Source organism: Python bivittatus, unplaced genomic scaffold (assembly GCF_059951505.1).
Source record: "Python bivittatus isolate LINGU-HERP-01145 unplaced genomic scaffold, Pbiv_v1 ctg000340_np1212, whole genome shotgun sequence".
Taxonomy (NCBI): Eukaryota; Metazoa; Chordata; class Lepidosauria; order Squamata; family Pythonidae; genus Python; species Python bivittatus.
The window spans coordinates 11747649-11760875 of record NW_028277056.1 but is presented as its reverse complement, the minus strand read 5'-3'; the positions used below and the strand labels follow the sequence as shown (position 1 = coordinate 11760875).

At 39.1% G+C, this 13227-nt stretch overlaps 1 protein-coding gene across 3 annotated transcripts in view; it reads right to left on the bottom strand.

Moving 5' to 3' along the window:
* The window catches only part of FAT3 (FAT atypical cadherin 3), a 477600-nt gene that overhangs the window by 124883 nt on the left and 339490 nt on the right, over nt 1-13227 (bottom strand). For all 3 annotated transcript variants that reach the window (XM_088140551.1, XM_088140550.1, XM_088140552.1), the window contains exons 5-6: nt 10104-10418; nt 6248-6458 (exon numbers count right to left, since the gene is read on the bottom strand). In XM_088140551.1, coding sequence (XP_087996677.1) covers nt 6248-6458; nt 10104-10418 — 526 coding nt within the window. The remainder of the gene's footprint in view (nt 1-6247; nt 6459-10103; nt 10419-13227) is intronic.

The following is a 13227-nucleotide window of genomic DNA, read 5'->3' as shown; positions in this document are numbered from 1 at the left end:
CCCCTTTTCCAGGACCTAACCTTGACCTAGGATAGGACATGGTTCACTTTTCCAAAACTGAACAAGGCAATGACCTTTTGAAGAATAAACTACGATCAATACTTTCAGAATGAATAAAGGAATACTGAATGCAAAAGCATAATACAGGTAGTCCTCGGATTATGACCCTAACTGGGACTGGAATTTCCATCCCTAAGTGAAGTGGTCGTTAGGCGAAACATTACGTGACTGCACCACTTAGCGAAGCAGTTTCAGTCCTGGTTGCAGTCGTTATACAAGGACTGCGCCGTCCTCAGGCCAGGACCTCATGCTTCTCCTGCTCTGCAGCACTTGCCTCTGCTTCAACTCCCCCCACCTGGCTATCTCCCCCTATCTCCACCCTTTGGCTGCCACCTATCCCTGCCACCCTCAGCTGACCTTCACCACCTTCTTCCTCCCACTGCTGATGAGATGTACCTGGCTGAGGCAGTTGCTGGCCCTTCACAAGGCCTCCCCGAAGCCTTGCGAGGCCTCCATGCAGCCTCCTGAGGGGCCAGCAGGTGCCATGGCTGGGCATTAGTACTTGGATTGGAGACCACCAGGAAATCTAGGGATGCAGGATAGACTGGGAAATGAAAAAAAAACTTTTTCTTGGAAAAACGCAATGGCCAGCTGGAAAAAAAGTCATGGAATTTTGTTTTTGTACATAATAACTGCAGCGGCATTACCCACAATGGAGGAATGATTGGTGAAAACGATGGAACTTGCTGAGATGGCCAAATTGATTAGAGAAAAGATGATATCTACATTTATTGCTGACTGGAAATCTCTTGGGGACTTTTTGTGTGAAACAGAAGAAAATCAGCTTATGATTTATGGTTTTGATGATTAGATAGAATGGATTATAGAAAGAAGAGAGGTATATTGCAACCATAGACTAAGAGGCAAACTTATAATTGTACTTATAACTGCTATAAAGAAAATTGGAAGCTACTTCTTTGTATCTTTTTTCTTTCTTTCCTATTTTTCTTTTTTGCACTTTTTACTTTCTCTTTGATCTCTTCCTCTTCCTTTTCTTACTATATATTAGTTTTCTACTTTACTTACTATATATTTTTCTTTTTACTTACTATATATTTGTTTGTATTAGTTTTTTAATTTTCTTTTAAAAAATCATTCATATATATATATACATACATACATACATACGGAAAAACACAATGGCAAATGACTCCCTTGTTGTCTAAAAAACTGCATTTTTATATCCATGCAATCCCTGGGTGTTTCGCAATTTATTTAATTTATGGACAATATTTATAACTTGCTCCCAATCCTGAAGAATGCTGGGCATCATCAAAGCTGAGAGACTAAAGTATAAAACCGACAGTACAGATTTCTAATAACCAGGTCAGACACCATCTCTCAATCAGCTGGGATGGAAGATTTGTTGAAACAAAGCTTGACTGAAGGGTATCTGTAGCTTTTGGGACTACATCAGGATTAATTTAGTATAGCTAGTCATGCATGCAAGATTGTCTTTTTCCTTGTTTTTGCTTTTTGGCAGAATTTTATTAGTGTATCTCTGCACAGGCAATGTAGCCGTGGGCACTTCAAATATAATCAAAGCTGCAGCAAACTGCTCCATGCAGGACTTTAAAAACAGAAAGAGCAACAACCACCTTCTGAAATTCCAGAGTGAACAAATGGAAGCCAATTCAGAAACACAACAATCTGGGGAGAAATGAGGATGAGGTGAATTTTGGAAGGGTCTCCTCAATTCACAACTGTGATAATGCTGTGATCCAAAGGTACGCGGAAGGAGCAGGACTTGTCTGGAATTTCTTGCACCCTGTAAGGGTGGAATGAGCCTCAGAGAGGGTGGAAGCCACTATTAATGTGTTTTCTTAAATATTTCTAAACCTTGTGGGGGGCACGTGGTTCACCTTTGTATTATGTGTTGAAAATATTTAAGGTTTAGCTTCATTATTTGTACTTCCAGTGAGAAGTCTGGTTTTATTTCATTTAGAACTGAATGACTGTTTCTTCCTGAGTACAATGGTTTCACAACAATTTTCTCCAGCATAATTTCTGATGGTCCCAGCTTTCAAAGCCCTATCTTACAACTGGGAAAACCATGGTATTGACCTTATGTACCTTTGTGGTCGGTTTGATGTCTCCGTACTAGACCAGTCATAATCTTTCTCCAAAGGCAGCAGACATCACTTTATTTCATGGCTACAGTCACCGTCCCTGTGAATTTCTGAAGATAAGGTCTGTTACTACTTCAGCTTCTTCTCCATCTATGTGATGGACTGGAATGGAGGAAGGGGGGTGAAAACAGTGCTCTCGTCTCCAGAGCAACACTCTGGAGATAAGCGGAGGAAGCTGGCGCATCTCTAAACATTCCAGAAGATAGTAGAGACTTGTGCCTGGGAACTGCTGGTCAGTCTGAGAAGATTTCTGTAAACAGGCGCTGGCTAATAAACCTTGCTGATTGAACCTGCATGGTCTCCAGGAGTTCTTTGGACTAGGCCTGACAATCTATTTGCATTAGGTTGGCATTGCTTGTTAACATAATCTTAGATGTTTTTTAAAAAATGAGCTGCCTTATGTCTCTTCTTTCACCTTCAACAAGAGATTTCTTAAGTCTTCCTTGATTCTAGCAGTCAAAATGATATCAACAGCATATTTGAGGTTATTAATGTTTCTTCCAGCAATTTTAAAAACCAGTTTCTATTTCTTCTAGTCCTTTAGATGTTGTGCATCTAAATTAAATACATAAAGTGATAGTATATAACTTTGGCATACTCCTTTCTTCATTTTAAACCATTTAAATGCTCCATATTCTATCTTGTTGCTTCCTGATCATCATACAAATTCTGCAATAGGTGGATGTGATCACCTGATACACCCATCACTTTAATAACTATCCACAATTTATTGTGGTTTATGGAGTCAAAAGCCTTAGTATGATCAATAAAATAAAGATATATATCCTTGTAGAACTCCATTGCTTTTTCCATCATCTATTGGAAGTTAACAAGGTGATCTTGGGTTCCTCTGCCTCTTCTGAATCCAGCTTGTACATCTGGCAATTCTTGTCCTGTGCATTGCTGAAGTCTGAATTACAAAATCTTGAATATTATTTTACTAGCATATGGGATAAGTGCAAATATTTGATAGTTGAATAGGGTGCCATAAGCAAACTGAAAACATGCCAGGGAAATACTCTGTGGTTTGTTCTCTCCAGAAGATCCTGATGTATGAGGTTTGCACAGTATGACCTACTAGTACTGTGGAGAAAAAAATCTCGTGCTTTTTATTCTACAATTTCTTATTCAATTTGTTGAAAGAGAATTTGCTTTCAACATTTCCTTTAAAGGAAAAGGGAACTGCAGAGAAATTCTCATGGGAGTAATGTGGTATTCTTACACTTACTGAGTTTAGAAAAGATCAAGAGGTGTGTGTGTGTTTGTGTGTGTATGTATGTATGAATAGACTCTTTCACTGTGAAATCATCTTTCATTTTGAAAGCCTCCCTTCCATCAAATCCCAAGGGAAAATATCTTTCATTTTTTTTCAGACTGGACAATGTGAGGAACTCAGAGGGATGTGCAGGAGAAAACAGTACTATTATAGTAGCCTACTCTCTGCTACTTCCAACAATGTCAGCTCAGAAGGTCCACCAAGAGAAATTTTTAAAAAGCAAATCAACCAACCAACCAACCAACCAACCAACCAACCAACCAACCAACCAACCAACCAATCGATCTCAAGATTCCTGAGCATAAGTTAGAAAAATAGAGGCCTGTTTTGTAGATGAAAACTTTTGAGACACTGCTAGGCAAATGTAGACACATCATTAACAACAGTATGGTGCAACAGCAGTGCACAGTTGTTTCCAAATCATGCAACAAAATAGCTGCAGAAGCTGGTCTATGTAGACACATCTGCTGTTGAGGAAAGGCCTGGTGTGCACTGACTAGTCTGATCTGAAGTCCTGATATGGCTTTATAGATCTAAATGAATCATTCCTAGACACATATCAATAGCCAGTAAAGCTGTTTTAAGAAATGACTCATACTGACCCCAGAAAACTGTCTGACCATATTATTTGGGACCTAAAACTGAAGATTTAAAGCTAGAATAGGGAATCCATGGACCTCTATGTGTTGCTAAACCAAAACTCTCAGCATCTATGGCTAATATGACCAACGGAGAGGGGGGTGCAGAGATTCAATCTAGGACATTCTACGCTGAAGATGCTCGGCTCCTGAGCTATGGTTCACGTAGAGATTGACTGCAAAACATTATAGAAAAAAAATATCTATACAAGCTACTGATTGCTGTTCTCTGATCTGGAATTCTTCTCTCATCTTGGCTGGTTTTGCATTCAGTAGATAGAAAGCAGACATACACCTGCTTGGTTCTCTGATGCAGCATCCATTCAAGAGGAGACAATTTAACAATTATCTGCTGCTGTTCTCAGCGCATTTGAGTGCTTGCTGAGACACAAAGCAGTAAGAAAGATTCATGGGTGTACAAATCTTTCCGATTGGCAGCCTCCATCATCTGTAACACACCTGCCAATCTGGCATACAGTGTGATTCCTCTCCCATCATTTTCCTCCTTTGTTTAAAAAACCCACCCTGTGGTTTTCATTTTCACTGTTAAAAGAAACTTTCTTGATCATTGGGGCTGACAGAATTTATTTAAGCTGAATTCCAGGCAGCCAAAGGAATTCTGTTCATATAAAAGATTTAATTCAATTCGACCTGTAATACAATTTGCTGACAGATGCACACTATTATTTAGGGTGTGTGTATGTAAATATAAATAATATAAATATAAATTGCCTATCAACCAATTATCTCTGAGATGGCTAATAAGACATACTAAAATAATTACATGTCTCATAAAACTTTCAAAATGAAGCACTGTATACTCATTATCAGCAAAAAGGAATACTAACTTAGAAGGGAAGCTAATTAGAGTAATCCAAATGCCCTCCAGAAAAACTCCTACCTTTGTTTGGCAACTCAAAACTAGTAAGGAAGAAGCAAGACAAACTCTCTTGAAGAGGAGAAAAGGTCCTGTCTTGCCTTGCCACTCATAATTTTTTAGACCTCAAACCAGATGAAGAGGCTTCAACAAACAGAATACACTGAGAAGGCAGAAGGTCCTGAGAGACTATTCAGTTTTCCCAGTTGGTCACTTTCCATCAATTTTGGAACTGCAACTTCCTGAATTTCTGGTCAGCACGGCCTTCTCAACATGGAATTCTTATGGTTGCAGTTCTAATACTTTTGGAGGACACCAAACTGAGTAAGGCAAGTTAGAGCTCTGAAGGTCAAAGCCAGCACTGGGAGCCAACTTGCAGAAGTGGTATGATATAATCCACCTGTACTGGATTAGGTAACATTCTAATTGCTGGATCTTGAATCATGTAATTTCTGTGCAGACTGCAAAGATTAACATCACATAGAGCATAATATTTCCAAATTGGCAACGTTTCTGGGCATTCCAAATAATTTGAAAGCTATTCTGGTGGATAAAGCACTGACGATCACAAAGGAAGATTGAAATTAGGCACAAGTATGCACACTGCTGATAAATGGATGCTCAAAGTCCATGTGATGTCTCCTGGAAAGCTAGAAAGATACAAATGCAGTTGACTTCACAGATCTCTTTTTATAAATTAAAAAGACCACCCAGAAAGGCAGTTGATAAAACTGTAGCAAATGTGTTTGCACTGAAGGTACCTTCGGTTGAGCAGTTCTGCCCACAAGCTGTCTGTAGGATATAGAACATCTCTCGAGCATGCTTGCCACCTTCAAGCAGAGCAGTCGGAAGCAGAAAAAAGAAAACAACCAAGGTAACAGAATGCAAAAGGAAATAAAAAGCACCAGGAGAAAAGAGAAAGAGAGAGAGAGAGAGAGAGAAATGAGGGACAGCTGGTTTAAGTCGCCATCAAAATACATTTAGAAATGAGATTAGCAAATTATGGCCAGAGAATTTAAATGACAGACAACATTAGCAAGTCGATCACATATTATGGAAGAGAAAGAAACAATCCAGCCATATAGCTTAGCTAAGGCATCAAAACCAAAGCATGAAAAAGTAGTTATATTAAATTAGCCACATTCAGTACAGCACTGTTACAGCAGTTTCAATGCCAGAGAGTTAATCCTTTGTTAGTTTTCTCTAACCCAAATCTACACAACACTCCTTTCTTCTCTTGGCAAGATTGCATATGGGTCCAACATACCAACTATGTCAAACCACAAGGGGATGTTAGCAGGTTGCACAGAGACCACGCCAACAATTTCTGTCACTCGGTCACTTTCCATGATGGTGAAGTTATAGAAGGGTTCATCAAAAGTCAAAGGGATGAGTGATGGTGGTGGTTTCTTAATCCATTCAATGTGGAGGCGTGCAGTAGAAGATTTCTGGGGCCGGCCATTGTCAACTGCTTTGATCTGTTATACAGAGGAGAGAGAGAACACAGGACACTTTAGCACACTGCTTTGTGCAAAGCTTTCACCACTGTTTTGCTTTCAAAATAGTCCCTGGTTTTGAATTCCTAGAATCATGAGATGAGTGGTGTTTTTCTGCATTACACTGTAAGCGTAATATTTTGTATTTTTGGTTAAAATATTTAAAGCAGGAGGATGGATGACCAGTGGGTAGCGAAAGAGGGGATACAGAATTTCTTTTTAAAATGTTTTTGGAAGAAACGAGGACCACAATGGGTAACAAATGTGGATGAGGTCCCAAAGTGTGTAGAATCAGGACTCCCAGGGTAAATAATTTTGGTAGATAGAGTTGGTATTTAAACCTAATCAAATACCACTAGTTTGGGTTTTTTTATTTGTCTGCTGAAGGGGGGACAGGGATAGGATTGCAAAACACTTCTGCACAACACATTGCCCTTCAGATGTATTTACATTATTACATTTTAAAACTTGAGACTAAGCCCAACCAATGATAAAGATCTGGGGGGTGCCCAAACTTTGTTTTCTTTCCTTTGTTGGTATTATTCTCATTAACAAGCCTTCTATCCCACCACAAAGTCTGAATAAAATGGAGCTGGAAGACACTGAATTTTAAACCAAAAACTTGTTTAAAGGTTGAATCTTTATGGGAATCAAGGCTGGAGGACAGATCTGCACTAAACTTCTTTACATCACGTTTAAGTTTGAAATAACCCATTTTGGGGGTTCATATAGCATACTCAACCTTAAACTCATAAATAGGCCAGGTTTACACAATTCACTAGTTTAGGGAAAAACCCCTGAAAACCCTAATCAAGGTCAACACCTGTCACACTTCACATGTTGTGTGAAACAGCAACTAAGTACAGGTAGTCCCCAGTTTAAGAATGAGTTCCGTTCCCAAGGTCTGTCCTTAAGTCAAATTTGTATGTAAGCCAGAACAGTATTATTGTATAATACTGCATAAGTAGCCTTGTGTAATGAACTTGAACCATTGTGTATTTAACTCAAACTTTGCTACAATAGGCTCTGTTCTTCACTATGGGTCATCTGTAACCTGGGCATTCTTAACCTGGGGACTACCTGTATTCATCAGACATGGTTAAGCACTTTGTGCAAACAGTCTGTTGCTTTCCATTAAACTAGTTCCCAAGAAGCAAAGTTTATTCGCTGCAGAGTGAGTTGTGAAAAGCCACCTGCTTATACTGTAATTTGCTGCCACCATGCAACCACTGTTATGGCTTTTAAATCAGATGTGCCAAAGGAAGCATGCTATCAACCTGCGTGGCACACCACCAGATACCTGTGCCCACTCAACCCTTCACTGTTTGCCATCCAATTAAGTTCCTCCTCCATTGAATCTTTTCCAAGCCCTATGAATTCCTTCCAATAACAAAGAAGGCGGATTCCAATTAATCTTTCATGTATAGGCCACCCTGCCAAGTATTTTTATATTCAGTAAGAGTCAGACAATACGGAGTCTTACATACATTTGATTTGAATGGAGATACCTGAATTCAACTTAGTTGAAAATCCAGTTCTTAATTTGAGGGTTCAGGCAAGAAAGCTGTTGCTAATGAAAATGTGTGCTATCTGATTCAAGCAACCCAAGACTTTCAGCTGCCTTATTCATAGGAAAGGAAGCACCTACTGAGTAAAGTCAGATAATTTGCCCACTGTTGCATCTATACAAGCTGTATAACCAATCCTTGGGTTTCCAATCAAAAGGAACTGAAATAGAAAGATGCCTGACTCACAAGAAATGAGTTGGATTCATATATTAATATAATCAACCTTGAACCAAAGAACAAAGGAGTCTTCCTAACTCCAAGTCAGGACAAAGGGAGGGAAGTTACACAGACTTTCCAGTCGTGGCACTAAGCAACTCAGTAACTAAGGAAGCTTCAAATATGTAAACAATGGTGACAGCAATTAAGAATCTTCTTCTTGAAGACATATATATTTATTACAGCAGAAACCTCTGTAGTTAATAATTTCTTCATCCATTCACAATAACTCATGCATTCATAATTACGTGGCTCTGTAATGGTATGTGGGAATGACCTTGGGAGACAGGTGGAAGAGCTGAAGACTAGACAATGGTCAGATAAGAGGCACCTGAGTCTGCAGAAGGAATGGGGGCATGGCAAACATCTCAGGAGGGGCTCTCCCTAGTTTCTTGGACTGTAAAGGTGAGGGGGGAGAAATGTCCTTTCAGACTTGCAAGATTCTGTTAATGTAGCCTTACAATAAAGATAGAACTAGTACTTCTGAGTGTGCTTCAAGGTTCCCTATTGCTTGGGATGCAGCAGAGTGGCAAGCCTACTCCACTGGAGATTGCTGCTCCTTATTTTTGCCAAGTCCATACAAAGCACGTCCAAGAATTTGGCCATGGATTCTACTGGGAGCAAATTTTGGCAATCTGCTTCAAGCAGAATTCATGGCAGCCAAATACTTTCCACAAACAAAGTCTGGCTTTGTGTTCTCCAAGAAAGAAAAGAAAAGGAAAAAAAAAAAAAAAGAGTAAATGAGTGGTGGTGGAATCACTTATAAATGTACACAGTGGCCAATTCTCTTATTCTTGTTACTTTTAAATGTACCACATGCTTAGAATTGCACTATGCTCATCCTCAAGATTTCTTCTTCCCACCTGTCCTCCCTTGAATGGTCATATGATCACATGATATGGCTACATTCCTACATCCAGGAAGGGATGCCCAAGCATGAAGCTTTCAATTTAAGACTACTCAAGAACAAATACGGCCATTCCAGGAACTGTTTTGTGCAATGACGGTCACATGGGTGACTTGGGAAGTATTTCTCAATGAAGCGCTACATGCCACTTTTGAGATATAGGGTACTTAAAATGTAAAGAGAAGACAGAAAAGCCCTCGACCATCTCATATGCTTAGCTGTGATTACAGTTATTCCCATTGCTACCCAATGGAGTTTCATTTCCATACCACGCATTTTTAATACAGATTTCTTAAAAATTAAACATCTATGAAAAAGTTGCATAATGGAAAGCTGTACTGGCATAGCCAAGAATATTTTCAGAAATCCCCACATTCCTTACAAGAGTGAAGTTGGGAATGATATTTCCATGCAAGCAAGCAAGCAAGCAAGCAAGCAAGGAAGGAAGGAAGGAAGGAAGGAAGGAAGGAAGGAAGGAAGGAAGGAAGGAAGGAGGACGGAAGGAGGGAGGGAGGGAAAAGAGGACGGGAAGGCAGGAGGAAGGAAGGAAGGGAGAGGGAGGAAGGGAGGGAGGAAGGAAGGAAGAAGAAAAGAAGTAGGGAAAGAGGAAGGCAGGGAGGGAGGGAAAGAAGGAGAGGGGAGAGAGGGAGGGAAAGAAGGAGAGGGGAGAGAGGGAGGGAGGGAGGGAGGAAGGAGGGAAGAAGGAGAGAGGGAGGAAGCAAGGACAAACAAACAACACCCTATATTTACTTTTGAGAAGTTGGAGGACCCATTTTTAATCCATTTGTTGTGAACTGTGAGCAGATGCCTTCCCTCATGAAATGCTTGAGGAAGCTTTCTGACTGAATGAACTTATATAAAGCAACTTAAAAACAATAAAACTGCTCTTAAAACAGGGAAGTAAAGCATGGGCTTATTTGAGTAATGAATGCTTACAGTTAAGATATCATAGCTCCCTGCAGTGAACTGCTTTCGTGAAGAAACCATTCCAGTCTTTGGGTCAATGAAGAACTTGCCATCTTCATTTCCATCCACAATGCTATAGGAAATCTCAGCATTGGGGCCTTCATCCTTGTCAAAGGCAAAGGCTCGGTATATGGGCTCCCCTCTCTTCTTTCGGTCCCTCTCTGGCAACTTGATCTGATAGACTTTCTCTGGGAACTGAGGCTTGTTATCATTTTCATCCAGAACCTGGACCACGAGCCATACTGTAGACTGCTTGGGAGAGACCCCTCCATCTGTTACTGTAACCTGAAGTGGAAAGAGTAACAATAGCATCAAAAAAAGGTTAGAACTGTGCAGAGCATAACTAGTAAAAAGTTGAATGGAATATAAATAAATGTGAACAAAACAGTGAACCACCTCAAACGCCCTGTTTAGAGTTGAAGACAAAACTTTTGAACCTCAAAATGGGGAGATCTGAACTCAAAGCAGGGTGGTTCAAATTTGAGATGCTTAGAACTCAAAATATGTTGCACATCCACATATATCATCCACCCTACTATAATTCCTTCCGTGGCCTTTTCTTATATAACTTTATATATAACTTTATTCTTATAGCTATATGTTAGGACAGGGAATACCAGGCATTCACCTCCAAGGGATGAATCAAATGCTGGCTGTCCAATATAGAACCCTTTCTTGAGACAGCTGCAGTCTTTTCTATATTCATCCCTTTCTCTAGCATTCACTCCGCATCAAAGTGAGAGATGTGACCACCTTGCTAGCAGTCAAAAAGGTTTCAAAGACACCTTTATCCCTAAATAGCTTTTAAGATTGACTTAAAACTGATTTTTCAACTGTTATTTTAATATGTTATTAATTTTGGTTATAGGTTATTATAATAAACTGCTCTGAGACTACAATAAGCTGTGAAATAACATTTTAATTATTATTCTTTAAGGGAATGTAGGCTTGCTTTGTAGATTTCCCTTAATGGGAATAACATCCCATTAAAAAAGTATCCACCTAGGAGATTTAATTTGTGGATATGCAAGATGGGAATAAAATTGTAAAGGTTTGAGGTGGTAGGACAGTGACAGTTCAGTTTACAGTTGTCAATGTCTCTCTTTGGAAAAACAATGAGAGTTATGTATCTTAACTCCATTTTTGGTCTATGACTGTACACATAAACTAATAAAATAACAAACAATGGCCTTGTTTGCAAGACACACAGATCTGGTTTGGGATATGTGAAAATTCCAGCCCAGTCACTTTACTCCCCACAATTAATTTAGAGAGGGTTAGTTTGGGGCTAACCTATTTTCCTTCCCCATCCCATTGTCAACTGTGTAATGCAACTATATGGTTAACTGTTTTTTTTTTAATGCAAGTCCTAGAAAGACTTATGCAAAAGTGAGATTTCTCCAGAAGCACAATCTTTCTCCTTTTTACTTTGCATCTACCTACCAGTGCTTAAAGGGTAAGGATGAGGGTGAAAGATCTGAATGAGTTGGAATGGATAAGGGCTCTCAGTCTGTTCATGGTGGAGTTGACCTTAATCTCACAGCGCAAGGACAGAGATTCTAGCAAACATTTATTGTGTAGTCACAAATATCAAGTAGCATAGCAAGAGAGAACATCTACTTGATTTGTATACTATACATTTTTCTAATTATTTAACATGTAATTGAAGCTACAGCCATACCTCACTACTGCATTTCATTCATTCAGTCAGTCAGTCAGTCAGTCAGTCAGTCAGTCAGTCAGTCAGTCAGTCAGTCAGTCAGTCAGTCAGTCAGTCAGTCTAGGCGCCTCCCAACAACTTCTAGATATCTGGTCTTTCAACAGGTAATTTTCTGTTGTCCTAACATCTGACAGTAAAGTTACATGCTCCATATATTTTTGTAATTCTTTATTCTTTGACTATATTTTTAAGGCCAAGTAAAACAATAACTTCAGAATGGGCAGAATATGGGAAGGGGAGGTTAAAGAGTAAATGGAGCATTGGATCAATTCATTTTCCTCCTCTAGCTCTTCCTGGACACATGTTAAGAAAGTGGGTTTATGTACTATGGTCTAACCATGTCATGGTTTGCATAGTTGGATTGAATTTAATTGCAAGCTTGAAGCTACATATGACAACTAACTACGGCTTGTTTGGGGCCAGCAAACTATTATGTGAACTTATTAGAAACTAAGGTTTAAATTTGGCTTCTCAGATGTAGATTAAATTAACCTTCTTCACTAGCCCAGTTCTGGTTAGCTTTGCACTTTGTTATTTGCCTGGCTACATTGCCATGATGCAAGTTTGGGTAAATTATGAAAACAACTGAAATCCAAATGATGTGAGTTTGACAATGTGTTTTAAGACAGGCATTTTTAATCTTTTGATTGTGTACTAATCAAGCCCGTTCCATTTCTGGTATGAAGAAACACTCCCTAAGGTGCATTTAAATCAATTCTTTATAAAAATGCATTATTATTTTTATAGGAAACTCAATTCAATTTTTTTTTTAAAATCACAGCAAGGTCTGAAGGCTGTACATGTAGTCCCTCATTTAAGAACAAGTTCTGTTCCCAAGGTCTGTCCTTAAGTCGAATTTGTATTTAAGCCAGAACAGTATTCTTGTATAATACTGTATAAGTAGTATTGTGTAATTAACTCAATCCATTCTGTATTTAACTCAAATCGTTGTGTATTTTACTCGAATTTTGCTACAAAAGGCTCTGTTCTTAACTATGGATCGTCTGTAAACCGGGAGTTCTTAACCCATGGACTACCTGTAACATGGTTGAATCTAAACTGGCTTAGTCACTTTGATTAAAGATCCTTTGGGAATTCCATTCATGCTATCAGAAAGTAAGTAGGATATAAACAATATATTTATTTTACAAACATTTGAGCTAGTGATGGAAATGTTGATATTATGCAGGCCTTTCCACAAAATAGCTGCCATGAGAAGAAGATTGCCTACTCATGAGCCTACTCATGAGCTGGCTCTCAACACAGTCACTCAAAAAACATTAGGGATGTGCAGTTCCCTAATGATTTGACCTTAAACTTCCTCAAATTTGAAGATCCTATTTAGGGTTTGAAGTGGACATTGTGGAGTCCTCA